We start from the raw sequence: 13,867 nt of genomic DNA, 5'->3' as shown, positions 1-13,867 counted from the left end.
AAAAAATTGGAAACACTCCTAAAATGTAGAACAGAAAGTTTTTTCTAACCCATGTTCAAGTAACAACAATACTACAAATTAAAATACAGAGCTTTTTTTCTCCTCATTAGCTACAATCTCACAGCTCACAACCAGTGTACCTACTGCCAGCTGTTAGCTAAGTAGACATTCACATATCAAGGTATTTCTTAGCCCAGAGCTGAAGTCCCTACCAGAGGCTCATACTCTGCTCAATAATGCAGGCAGCAGCTTTGCCCATTGTTCTGCCCCGTGCTTGGAACTTCAGTGCCCTCAAGTCACACCCACCTCTGGGGGTTCAGGGGTCCCAGAGTGGTCCCTGAGCCCACCACAATTCAGTAGAACAATCAACAGCTCAGAGTCCTGGCTCTCTAGGGACACAAGACCTGACTTCCCACACAAGAAAGCATCTGCAAAGCCTCAGCTGGATGATTTATTAGCAATTTTTGTGCACCCCAGCCCTGGCCCCATTATGAAAGCATTAAAGAGTTTCAAGGTCTTACTAAATGAATTCCCTTTAAGGAAAAAAATAATGCTGTGTATAGCTGAGATTTTTTCTGTGCTTTTTGATGTGATCCTACGTGAATTGCAAAGTCTTGCCTGACACAGGCTAAGGTGTTCATGCTTTGGCTTTGTCTGATATTAGAGGTCATGAAAATTTGGAAAGATTTTGCCAGCAAACTCCTTTGGAACATGAATTGCCCATGCACATCATGCAAATACTGTTTTTACTTAGGGCTCTGCAGATGGCAGGGCCACTTTGCCCAGGCCAGCATTCCCCCGAGACTTCTCATGAGCTCTGGCCTTCTCCAGGCTCCTTAAGGTTTAGCACAAGGGTTTTTTACCCTGTGGTCTTTCTTGTCAAAGCAGAGCAGGTGACACCCATCAGGGGAACAGCAGAGCAGTGCATAGATCAAAGCTTAGTTCCTGGGGACAGCAACTGCTATATCTGCTCCGGAACAGGAATATGGTGCTGGTGACTTTTAAGTCCTGCTTTCTTCATCCTTATAGGAGGCAGCATGAGCAGAGCAGAGCATTTCCCAAGGCAAGTCATCCAGCTGTTTGCATGGAGGAATTTCACTCTTCCCCAGACTGCATAGCCCTGTGGCAGCCTTGCAGTGCTTGCAGCTGCCCCCCTGACTCTTGCCACTTTCCAGAGAGTGGGGACATCGCGGTGGAAGATGAGAGGAAAGCTTCCACCATAGCAGCAAGGCACACATATAATATTGCATAGTACATTTAGCTAAATGCAGGTACTGGTCTTCACCATCAGATTGTGGCACCTTTGCTGCATTGGCTAATAGACACACTGTGGGTTCTCTGATAAATCTGCATTGCTCAGTGCAGAGATGGCAGATGCCCCAGGAGTGCACACGCTGGTTTCTGGATCTCACACACAGCCAGGGCAGGGTGCACAGCACTCAGTATTACTGTGCTGCTGCTGTGGGTGGCCCAGTGGCTGTGTGTTCTGCTGGCTTTTTAAATTTCGTCTTTGTTTTGCAGAGATTCATTTGAATGCTGACAAAAGTGCCTGGAGACACGGGAATGTGCTTTAGACAAATGCTGTATGAAGTGTAGTGTCCAAGTAAGCTGGAGCATGCAGACTTGCAAATGCTTTTGCTGGCTCTCCTCCAGAAGGATACAGCAGTTATCATATTCTTGGGAACTATACCCTCTTTGTTTTCATCTGTTGCTTGAGAAAGGAGTAATTTTTACTACAATTACAGTGAGTTTAAATAGTGACATCTGTATGCTGAAATTGCTTTCTGCCCCGTTTCTATTTTTGAAACTCTTAAGATAATGTTTGATTACTGAGGAAAGCTACAGTAACGGAAGAATTAATAAATTCTGAATGTTATGGTGACTCTCTAACAACATGTTGCTATTTTGATAATGATTAAGGAAGTACACCAAAGGCAGTTTTCTTAGGCTGGAGAAAACAAGTAAAAACGGGATATAAAGAAAAAGAGTTGGACGGGTGACCCAAAAGAAACTTGAGAAATAGCCTAAATTCTGTGTACAAGTATCCTGGGGGGAGGGGGCAGGGGCAGAAATTCCAGTTATTCCAGGGCTTTTCAATCTAGTGAGCAAGGCTCAGAATAGCCATGGTTAAAGACTACCAAGGTCAAAAATAAAATTAGACATCAGGCATACTTTTGAACATTGTTAACTGATGACAAATATTGGGAGGAAGAGGTTAATTGCTTGATTACTGATGTCTTCCAAGGAGGTCTAGGGTCTTTCTGAGACACAGGCCACAGGTAAGCAGGCATGAATGGCATTAAATGGTCATGTCTTTGACGTGTTGCTCACCTGATCTTCTATTCTGACCCTGTGAACCAGGGATGTCTGCAATGAAAACTGATGCCTTACAGTCTTCCAGGTCTCTTTTTCAACAGTAAAAGAAAGGATTTGGAGTCCATAGAAAGCTGAACTAATCAAATGTGGAGAACAGAACACCGTCCTCTGTATTAGTTCAAACAGTTAATTAAATTTCCCAACAATACTACAAAGAACCATCTCCAATCTCTTCCTTTAAAAAGTGGACAAACAGCAGATCTTAAGTCCTGTAGGATGAGTAGCAGCTAGAGCTCATTAGCTCTATATGAAGACTACATTACACATCATACAGATCCCTAATATGTAGGTTTCACACTGATAGAGCTTCAGCTCTGACCTGTAAGTTTCCCAGGCTGGCACAAATTGCCTGCTGCACTTTATCATGTTGATAGATGCTTAGGAATACATGGGATTCAAGAAGCTGAGGTTGTCCTGTAAATTGTACAGCTGTGCTTTTGATGCACTCTAGAGACTTCCCTTCTCTCTCTTTTGAGACTTACAGAAAAGAGAGCACTTGGCAGCCTGAAGAGAACAGATCACTGCCCATCCAATCCATCAGTTCTCCTATATGAAACCTGTTTGGGTTAGTATGATAAGTATTGACTGCCACAAACTGGGACCACTTTTTTCCTCTGGGAAGGAGGAAATGTTCTGCATGATTGAAATACTTTTTAGTAGGGAAGGAGAGTTCAAAATCCATTTCAAGATCACATGCTCCCAAAGCATAGAGAGTCCTCTGCATGAAATGACATCTTTTCAGAACAAGAATACCAAGGTTATTTCAGTTCTGATCACCATGCTCAGGCTCAAAATAATCAAAGCCTGTTATCTGAATCCCTGCAATAACATGACTCACCAGTTAATGAGGACAGTGTCTATCACATGTCATTGCTTTTTAAGATATGTAAATAAGGAACTTCCAGTACAACTTATTCTTCAACATTTCTTTTCCCATTTATGTTAATTCATCTTCAGAATAATTATTAAAATATAGCATCTTCTCTTCTGAAAATTATCCAAGAAGTCAAGAAGTACAAGAAGTAGAAGATCTCTCTCAGTTATGATATACTAGTTTCTTGTAATATGAAGTTGCCCAAGGGCCCCTCAGTACAGTAAGAAGCCTGAACATGTCTGATGAAGTTATTGCTGTGCCCACAAGCAAGAACAAAGCATGATCATTGCAAGAAAAAAAAAAAGAAAAATGAACAATAAGGGAAAATAACAGTAACATATAAATGTTTTTGCCTAGGCTTTTCCTGTTTGCAGAAAAACAGTGTGCCCTATGGATCAAAGAAGGAGAAATACAAATTTCTCAATCTTTGTTTCTAGATTGTGCTCTTATCACCTTCTGTTCACAGCTTGCTTCCCACAGCAGGTTGTGAGTGCTGATGGGTACCTTAAAATGGCCTCAGACTTGGCAGGTGTTGGGTGTGTTGAAGGAGCCAGGTGTCAGCCAAACATGTGGCACCCATGGGCTGCTGCTGACATAGTTTGTGTGTGGAGCTGGGTTTGAAATGTTAAGCAGGACACGGGGTGCAAGGTTTGTTTTTTCTGGCCTCAGCTGTTTAAAATTTGGCTGCCTGAAGCTGAGAAAAGGCTGTGATCTTTCTCTACCAATAATTGAGAGCGTGTGCACCTCCAGATACCCCAATGCCTATCTTAGGGTGGCACGAATTGCTTTCTAGACATGACTCTTCTTATCTGTTGATTGTGAAGGGAACACAGGGGGCTGAAAAACTTTATCAACTAACTTTTGGGTGCCTGAACTGGGGGATTTAGTAATCAAACTGGAGCACCTCAGTGAAAGGTAAGAGTCAGGGAGATTTCATGAATGGTTGCAAGGTAAGAGATCCTGGAATTCAAGACAGGGCTTTTCAGCTGATTTGCTGGATGATCCAGTAGTAGCAGTGGTGGTGATGCCAGCATCCTTCTACTGAAGAACACCAGTCTGATTGTGCTGCTTTTGTCTCCACTCTCGAAGGTCGCCACTGCGAGGTCCATCAGATGACTGGAAACTACATGTGGGACCAGAAGGCAAATGTATCATTTGATATTGGTGTGAATAAAGAAAGCCTGCTGCCTCTCTGGTGGAATGGATCAGAGCCTCTGTGGGTCACTATGATGAAAGCTAAAAAGAACGTTTCCATGTACTACTGGCCAGGTTAGTATGTGAAAAATTCCTACAATGTACCTTGACATCTGAGCACTCCGTATGCTGTAAGAACGGCTCTCTAATACAGTTCTGAAATACAGACAGGAATTTTATGTGCTTTACTAAGCAGGCATAGAAATTAATTAGCTTTTCTTCAGTCATGATAATTTGCATATGCTTAGAAAGGAGAAAACTGAAGTTCAGTAGAGGCAGATTTCCACTAAATGCTAGCTTCAGGAGGGTGCTGGCTTGATGAGCATCCCCTCCTCCATCAACTGCTTTTTCCTCTTGTCCACCTGTAACTTCTGCTATGCTGAATGGTTGCTCCATGGTTCACGGTCCAATCAAAGTTAAACAATAACCACCTCCCCCAGTGTTTCTTTGGTTTTAGTGTGGAAATTAGTAGCTGAGAGCTGAAGATTATCTGCTCTCTGAGAACAAGAAAATCCAGCTGAAAGCAAAGCATCCTTGTCTTCTGGTCCTCCTTCATTGTTAATTCATCTGTGGTCCCAGTTGGTCTGAGTCTGGGCCATTATTTGGAGGGACTGGCCTTTCTGTTCCTCATTTGTTAGATATTGGACCACTGGAATGACTAGGGATGTGCAATAATGAGTCCTTTTTATCAAACAGAAGTATTGTATCCCCTTAGACCACACGTTTAGGGACTCACATGGAAATAGATGTTCCTGCTGAGCAACCAGACCAAATCCCTTGCAAAGCACCCAGATTCTCAACATTTTTACTTTCTAACTTCTCCCTACCCTAAGCAGTCTGCAGATACCCTCAATGTGCAAGCACAGGCTGGAGGACCAGAGAGCTGTTAGGAGAGCTGTAGAGCACAGCCAGTGCCAGCAGCACAGCACAGGGCAGTGGCAGCTGACTCATGCCATGGGCTCCTGGCCAGCTTGTCTCTGCATCCCAGTGCACGTGTGCCTGGCCACAGGCTTCCCATGCAATGTGGCTAAGGGTGTCCTGGCAAAAAGCCCATGATTCTAAGGAATGGGAAGAAAGAGTGAACCAAGATGAAAACATTGAAAAGCCATCCAGAGTGTTTCTACAGTGCTGAGGAGCAAAAAGATCTGAGGGTGACAATATTGCTTTATGGACTCAGAGGCAGTCAAAGAGTTTACATCAGCCCTGAAAAAAGGCTGCTTCCTACTGAAGATGTCTCAAGTGATCTAACAGCAAGGCAAATAGTAGGATATACAAATTATACAAGAATGTACGAATTCTTCTAAAAATTTACAAAAATACCTCTTTCTGTAGACTATTCATTTTTAACTACTATTGTAATTGCTCTCAATAGGTATAATTATGTACTGAATAGATGTAACAGCCTACAGAGAGCTGTTGAAATCCAAAAAACCAGTATCACTTTTCATTAAATGCCTTTGGACTTCACCTAGCTCTTCATGTTGCCCTTTGAGCAGTGTTTCCCAGGGAATATATATGTATCCCCTGTATATTTTCACTCTGCCTGCAATTTCTAGCTGAATATTGCAAGGAACAAAAGAGACCCCCTTTCCCCAGTGCTTACACTCCCAAATGTATGCATTGAACTATCTTATGACACAGAGGGGGAATTTTTGCATGGATCTGGCATTTTAGCTGTGGACTGTGACATGTAACTCTGTCTATCCTTAATTATTTATCTGTGATGGCTGACCTTTGGCAAAGCCATCAGCACTTCAGTTCAGCAAAGGCATGAAGCACATGTTTATTTTCAGGGTACTCATGGTCTCAAAGGACACATTGGCCATACAGGGTCAGACACAGGAAGCAGAGTGAAATGTGGAACTACTGAACTAAAATACAGGGCTGTTGGGCTGCAGTAGGACTCCAGGTATAACTGGGGTGAACAGAAGTCTCTTCAAATGCAACAGCATTTGTTATGTTTTCCCTATGATTTTTTCCCAAGCATTTTCTTGTTCCATAGCAAGGACAAAATCCTTTCTAAAAATTCTACATCTATCATTTTAAAGCTTAAATTCTTAACAAGCCATTTGAATGGGGAGCGATACTAAACAAAATGAAAATAAAACCCCAAGATTTAATAACCAAGGTGAGTAGAGGTCCCACAGGCATTTGTACTGCATATGATCTGCTATTAGTGATTAGCTTTCCAGCATAAATACACACTGCTGCTTAGTAATGACTCTTGCAATTATGATAAAGATCCAAACAGAAAAGTTTGGGAAACTCTTAATAGGAACTGCAATATGTAGCCAAATTCATTCCACTTTGCTCTGGAAGATGCTATTTTCTCTTTAGCTATCAATAGAGACAAACAACATCAATGAACCGTAGCAGGAATGCATTGGAAAGACCAGAGTGCTGATTCCCAAGATTAACTTTTACCAGTGTCATTTCCTCCTCAGAGCCAGTTCCAAGCTTTGCAAAGTCTAAACCCAAAATCTGCTGCTTCATTTTCTTCCCTATGTTCCTCTCTCATGTGTAGTCACTGCCTGAAGAAATAAAATCCGGACCCCAGCACACAGGAACACAGAACACAGGAGAGCTCTGGGATGCAAACAATCACACAGCTTTATCTGTGAGCCTAACATAAACCCAGCAAAGACAACTCATGAGCAGAATGCATCTGAGATCTCATGATTCTAGAAGCAGAGGAGCCAAACTATCACCATGCTGGGGGTGCCAAACACCACTTCTGCCAAAACATAAGGCCTTGCCTTGTAGGGATGTTTTTCTCCTTTCTTCATGCTCTGTGTGGGGTGAAAGGAACAGCCTCACCCCCAGGTTGCCTGTCCAAAGCACTGCTGCTCCAGCAGGTGGAGAATGCCCAGAGGAGCGCAAGAGCATCCTGGTCAAAACCTTGGAGTGGTCCTTGCCCTCAGCCCAGTAAGTGCCATCATCCCAGATGCTCAAGCTCCTTCATTTTCCAGCAGCCCATGCAACTACTTCAGCTGAAGTGCAGTGACAACTTCTCTAAACACTGAAATGAGAGACAGAGGGGCAAAGAAAAAAGACTCTAAACTCAACTTTTGCTATTTAAACATAATATTTACCAGACCATACAGCTAGTCTGGAAAGTTTTCAAAATCTTTTGTTATGACATGAAGTGTCCAACTGTTAAATAAATGTTTAGAAATGTAATTTAAAGCTGGCAGAGATCCAGGTCTCCATGTCAGATAGATAAAGAGGGGTTTATCACTCTGAAAGAAGTCCTTATTCCTGCACCAGTAGTTCAGGTTTTTAAATAAAGGTTTAGCATCATACAAAACAATGCAGAGGTATCTAGCATTACATCTTAGTAAATACAGCTTAACTATTTGTAGTTTAACCAAGAAAAACTTGGCATTCCCTTTGGCTGCCTCCAAATCTGTTTAAATTTTCTTTCCCATAATATCTAAAAGAAAAAACTTACCATCTGTCCTGGCCTCTTCCAAAATGAAATTTAAATATTAAAGGGTCTTCATAGCCACTATTTTGGACTTATAACAAGCCTTGACATTAAAAACCCTAATTTAAGTTCTATTCATCATAGAGGCAAAAAAAAAAAAAAAAAGAAAAAAAGAAGAAGCACACTTGAAAACCACTATTTCATGGCCAAAATGTTTAAATTATTTCTAATTGTTGCTACCCTGTAGTCTTTTACGTCATGCTCATCACTTGACAACCTAGAAATAGCAAAGATAGCTCAGAAACTTAAATATCCCAGATCCCCAAGAGGTTAATGCTCCCAGTTAAAATTATCTCATGAGTAATTCTGAGGAAAGTTATTTGAGAAAATTACAATCTGATGTCAGTATCTGAAGAAAGAAGAGGCAAAATGATCATATTAGTCACTGGCTATGAGCAGTTATCCAGCTGCAGTTAAACACAAGGTACTTCTAACGACTTTCCAAACACATTCTTAACTTCTTGCCTGTTTTTCAAGACAATCTTGAGCCAGACTCAAGTATGAAATGAGAAATTGGCTCCAAAGTTCCAATTCAGTCCTGAAATACCAGCAAAGCCTGTAGAGGACAACTGCATCACCTCTAGCATCTGAGGTAGCTGAAAGCCCTTGTTTTGCTGCTGGTAGCACCCAGGACACCCCACAAAAGGCTGGATCTCTGAGCCCTCAGGGAAGGGCACTTCCTGGGTACGACTTCAGGCCATTCATGGAATACATTTTTCTGATGATTTGGTTCAGTATCAGCTCAGACCCATCTCTGCTCACAGTGTAATTTACTGGGGACACTGTGTGCAGATGTAAAGGAGTTTTATTGTGGGGTGACCTAGACAGTCAGTTATTGTCACATAATCTGCTGGCTGCTTATCCAGGCTGCAGACAACTGTCATGGGGAATCATGGTGGAGAGATGAACACTGAGGTACTCTCATGCAGAAAGTGGAAGATAAGTCCTATGTTTGGGGCAACAGGGGAAGTGTGAAAAGTAAGCACCATCTCACAATTTTGATACAAATAAAAATTAGATGTAGCTTCAAGAGTAGGCAAATGTGTTTTTACAGGAAAATAAATCAGTTGACTACATTAGATGTTTATTATTGCAAATAAGCAATTAATCATAACAGATGGGGTCACTTGAAATGCACAAAGCATGTGGAGACCTGGGAGCTGCTACCACAGGCAGAGACTGAATCTGTCATGTGTGCTATGGCCCTTTTACTTTTGGAAAGGATAATTTCCATCTGACTTATCTGGCTTTCTGCAAATCATTGAAGGTTTTAAAAACTTCCTAAGCTTAAATACATAAGTTTTTCTAATTTTTCATAGTACTCTTGAACTATCAGATCAGAAGACTCCTAGCCAGCTTGGCCTGCAAGCGGTGTGCTTTTCCCTACGTCCCAGCGCTGCACCTGAGTGATGTGAGCTCATGGGAGCCGAGATGCAAGACTGACAGACTCTCTTTATTGAGTGTCCCAGTAAGCAAACCACTGTAAATCACCTCTCTTGGTAGCTCTACTTGCTCTAGGGCCCTCTCTCTACTTACACCTCCTTCTTACACCCCCAGCAACAAGTCAACACATGACAGTCCTTAATGCATTTCACTTTCCTCCCAAAGGAGAAGCAGAGGGACCCAGATGTATAGATTCAGGCTTTGGCTTAGAGCTGCCTTTTTGACCAGACTGTGTTGCTGTATGCAGAGGCCATTTTGCAAAAGGTGGGGTTTTTTTTGGTTTTGATTCCTCCTTGTGGCCCTTGTTTTCTGATGTATTTCTGAATACATCAGAAAATGTCTAACTGTGATGGGAGGACTCTGGGGTTCTGGAATGATAATTTGCATTAATCTAGTGTTTCTGGAAGCATACTTCTTTTAAATATTAATAGTATTCAGCAGCATAGTAACTGGCGAGCAAAAGGGCAAAGAAACCTCACAAAAACATGTTTTTCTATGTTCAGGGCCATGTTCTCCTGTAGGATTTGTTGCCATAAATTTTTAGGCCACAAAGCAGACTTTATTTTGCAAGAAAGGCTGCAAGTTACCAAGAGAGTTAATTGGTTTACATTGTTTTAATAGGACCTCCTGGGAAACAGATATAACAGTGGAGAGCCAGTATCACATCATAAAACACAGTTTATAGAGGATATTGCAACGTAAGAGACAGTGTGTCTAACTGGAAAGTATTTGCTGAAGTTTCAGAGAACAATATCTAAATCTATTATGTTGGAAGCCTGGAAATGAGGCTATATGGCCACAGAAGTTAAAATATAAACAAGCTGGTGATTTAGGTGGAAATGGTTTGCCATGAGGGAATCAAGCATTTTATTGTGGGCAGGTCACACAGAGACCTTCCTTTTAGAGAGGGAAATAAAAGAGTCCAATGTACAGTTTGCTACAAGCACTTGTCAAACCAACCTCTCTCCCCTTTTCCCTTGCCAACCACATGGTTTCCTGCAGGGAAGGCATACGGTAAGTAATGTCACAGGGAATTTACAGACCTGAACATGGACACCAGGGTGGGAGGTCTGTGATCAAGGTGAAATAGCAGAGCTTACCACATTTTTGCTCGTAGGTTGCGAGGTGGAAATCCTTGGAGTCAGACCAAGTTACTGCCGCGAGTACTTCAGTGTCCCAACAGACAGGAACTTTGCAGATGCCATCAGCGATGCCCTCGAGTCTCTGTGGTACGTCACGAGATTTTTGCAGTGTGGGGTTTCCTCTCTCTGGGACAAATCTTTGGATTTACTATCAGGGAAATTTTCAGGATGAGCTTCCAGGTAGGAAGATGAGGGCCAAGAGTGCTTTATATAGTATCATCATAGAAACAACACCATAACAGAAATAGACAGTAAGAGTGGAGGGAAAGATGTGCTCCTCTGTTTCTGTGTAGTCTGCAACAAGGAGGAGACATCCTGACTTAACTGCTTGTAATTTGCTGTTTCAAACAACTTCAGGATGAGCCTGTGCATGTCTACTCCTGCAAGAAAAGGGTTTGAAATGCTTGTATTTAGAGAGGGAATTTGGAAAATCTGAAATTCAGCTCCAGTCACTTGTTTATGAGACTGATGGTCTGGCTTTTTCTTCATTTTAGAACATCTCAAGCCAAATATTTTTGGACAGGGCATTCATTTTGTGCAAATATGGGAATAGAATAGAATAGAATAGAATAGAATAGAATAGAATAGAATAGAATAGAATAGAATAGAATAGTTCTGTTGGAAGGGACCTACAACAGCCATATAGTCCAACTGATGGGAATATATCTCTCAGACAACTCCTAGGAAAAATGTATGCTCCAGACCCAGCTTTCAAGTTCCACCATCTCTCATCCAAACATTTACAAAAGACAATTCCAAATAGGGTATAAAATCAGGGAAGATTGCACCATCATATGCAGCACCAATGTCTTACTTGGGCAATAACTGAGCTCCTCCTTTAAAGCCTTGTTGGTTCCATAATTAATCCAATCCTAGGAAACCCTTCTGCTTCAATACTTGCAACTGCCATAGCAATTTGAATCCAAAAAATTTTGTATTCAGGAGGTGAGTGTTGATTGTTCTTGAAATAAAGGCTCCAAGTTTATGAGAGCGCTGTTGGGGAAGTTGCTCCCAGTTGCACACTGGGTCCTGCTGCACAGAGGCTCACAAGTAAGTGCTGTTTGCAGCATGGGCTTAGACAGAAGCTTTCTGAGACCATGTGAGAGGTTTTATCCTGAAATTATTTAGCTTAGATTTAAAGAAAGTTACCTGCATGTGACATGAGGAAGCCATATGTGTAATAGGAGGCTTTCTGGAGCTTTTGCAATGCTTTTAATTCAGTGAATAAAAAAGGGAATGGAAGATGTAATACAGACATTGGCTCTGACTTCTGGTGGAAACCCAGAATTAATGTAGAAAGATTTTTGGTCTGGTATCATTTTGGGATGGGTCAAGATATACTTGAAGCTTCTTGCCTGGTTTCTGTGAAGCACAGTATGTAAGGGTGCTCAGTGCTGTTTTTCAGCTCTGTAATTGTGAACACGGTGAAACATGAGGCACAAACTGCTAAAAGTACCAGCACTTCAAGCTGTTATTTTGGGTAGTTGGAGAGTTTCAATAGCTAATTCTGTCCAAGCCACAAGGCTGCCTGTTGCTGTCTGTGGTGGAAAAGGAAAGGGACACAACAGTGTTGGTGGAACAACTTGGAAGAGGTGAAAGCTGATGATTTCAAGAAAAGTGTAAATCCCTCCCACCAAGATGTCATAAATAACAGCTACAGTCTTCTGAAGTGCCCAAATCCCACAGATCATCCCAGTGCAGCAGGAGGTCCTGTCACTGGTGTCTGTTTACACACCATCCCTGGTGAATTTCTTCCTAAGTTCTTTTCATTTGAACTAAGTGCCCTGTATCCAACAAGGTGTGAAAGAGGAAAAATTAATGGTCTTACATAAAACTAATAATCAGGTTTGGGTGTGAATACTGCAGGGACTTAAAGTAAGAAGGGAGGGTAGAGAATGAGAATATTAAAAATCTGGTAGATTTTCCTTATTCTTTCTCTCATCCATCCTCTTTGTTTATTTCTTTAAGATTTAGAAGAAGTTCCATGCTGCTATGCCAGCCCATAAGAAGTAAAGCCTCTGAAATGCTTTTATTGTAGTCATATTCATTTAGGAGGATTTAGCATCTCCAGTAGAAGAGCCTTCAGCTTGTCATCTATATCTTTCACAAGTGCTTTTGACTTCTGGAGCTGTTCAAAGGCTGGCAAATGCAGCGTGTTTCCTTTCCACACCCTAGGTAATTGGAAAAGCCCATTAGGCTGAGACTATCCTTAGCTCTGTGTGAGAAAACAGCCTGTGTAAGGGCAGTCTGTTGCCTGGAGCAGTGCCTTGCTCAGCAGCCCTAATGGCAGGTATTAGTAGTTAAAGAACTGCATTTGTGCTCCCACCATTAGCAAACCTTGCAGGGACTCCAGGGTAAAGTATCTAACTCATCAGGGAGCCACTGAGCTTCTCTTGCAACCAAAGGAAATCAGCCTTCAGCAATACTCTCCAGTGTTTTCAAACAGGTGCTTCAAGACCACTATTTGGACCAAGAATATTCAAAACAAAGTCAAGCATCTGTTTTTGGCAAGTGAAACCTCCCTTGAATCTTTTCAACAACTGTAACTTATGGGCTGTTGTAATCGACCTACCTTCCTGGGGAGGTGTCATGAGGTCTGCATTGTACTTGCAAAGTGTGCTGGTAGAATGTAAAATACTTTTTGGTGTTGCCATCAATGCTGTCCAGCTTTCTTCAGCATTCTTTTCTAAGTCATTTATTTGGAAAGTAACTGGTGATGGAAGAAGACAGGACTAACTGAATGTTTCTGTCTAAAGACAGAATACTTCTCCCATACAAGCCATGATAAGGGTTTTCTTAGAAAACTTAGAAAACCCCTTTTTTCCATAGAAAAACAGGCAAAAATGGAAACAAAGTCAAGCCCCAGACATGCTGTACCAAATCCTGCAAACTCCTAAGCATGCTGCATTACTGGAGCTTGTCCCATAGAAGTAATTAAATATTCTTCCTTACAGAACTGAGGTCTCATGGAGAAATCTCACCACAGCCTAAATGAGATCACTTGCTTTATGCAAAAAATCTCTTTCTTAGCTTCTATCTTGGTCAAAATGATAATTTACTTTTAGGTGAGAAGACATAAATTAGTTTACATAGATTATAACACAGGTACTGCAACAGAAGAGAACTATTTCAATAGGTTCAATGACTGTGTATGCAATAGAGAAATTACAGGGTCAAATTTTAGAAAATAATTTATGCCTCATACAGATGGAAAGTAATGCTTAAAATGAAACTGGGAAGACGGGAGTGCCGCTTCATTTAAATTATTTTAAAACCTTGAAGAGTGAGGAACAACACTGTTCTGCAGGACCAGCAGTGGAGAAATTCCCACCCCAGCAGACATCTTCAGCT

At 41.6% G+C, this 13,867-nt stretch overlaps 1 protein-coding gene across 1 annotated transcript in view; it reads left to right on the top strand.

The window, feature by feature from the left end:
• ENPP6 (ectonucleotide pyrophosphatase/phosphodiesterase 6) overlaps positions 1–13,867 on the top strand; it is a 29,256-nt gene that overhangs the window by 5,894 nt on the left and 9,495 nt on the right. Inside the window, exons 2-3 of the mRNA XM_036382855.2 lie at positions 4,340–4,519; positions 10,492–10,603. Coding sequence (XP_036238748.1) covers positions 4,340–4,519; positions 10,492–10,603 — 292 coding nt within the window. The remainder of the gene's footprint in view (positions 1–4,339; positions 4,520–10,491; positions 10,604–13,867) is intronic.

This window comes from Molothrus ater, chromosome 4, assembly GCF_012460135.2.
Source record: "Molothrus ater isolate BHLD 08-10-18 breed brown headed cowbird chromosome 4, BPBGC_Mater_1.1, whole genome shotgun sequence".
NCBI lineage: Eukaryota > Metazoa > Chordata > Aves > Passeriformes > Icteridae > Molothrus > Molothrus ater.
This window is presented reverse-complemented; position numbering and strand designations above follow the sequence as displayed.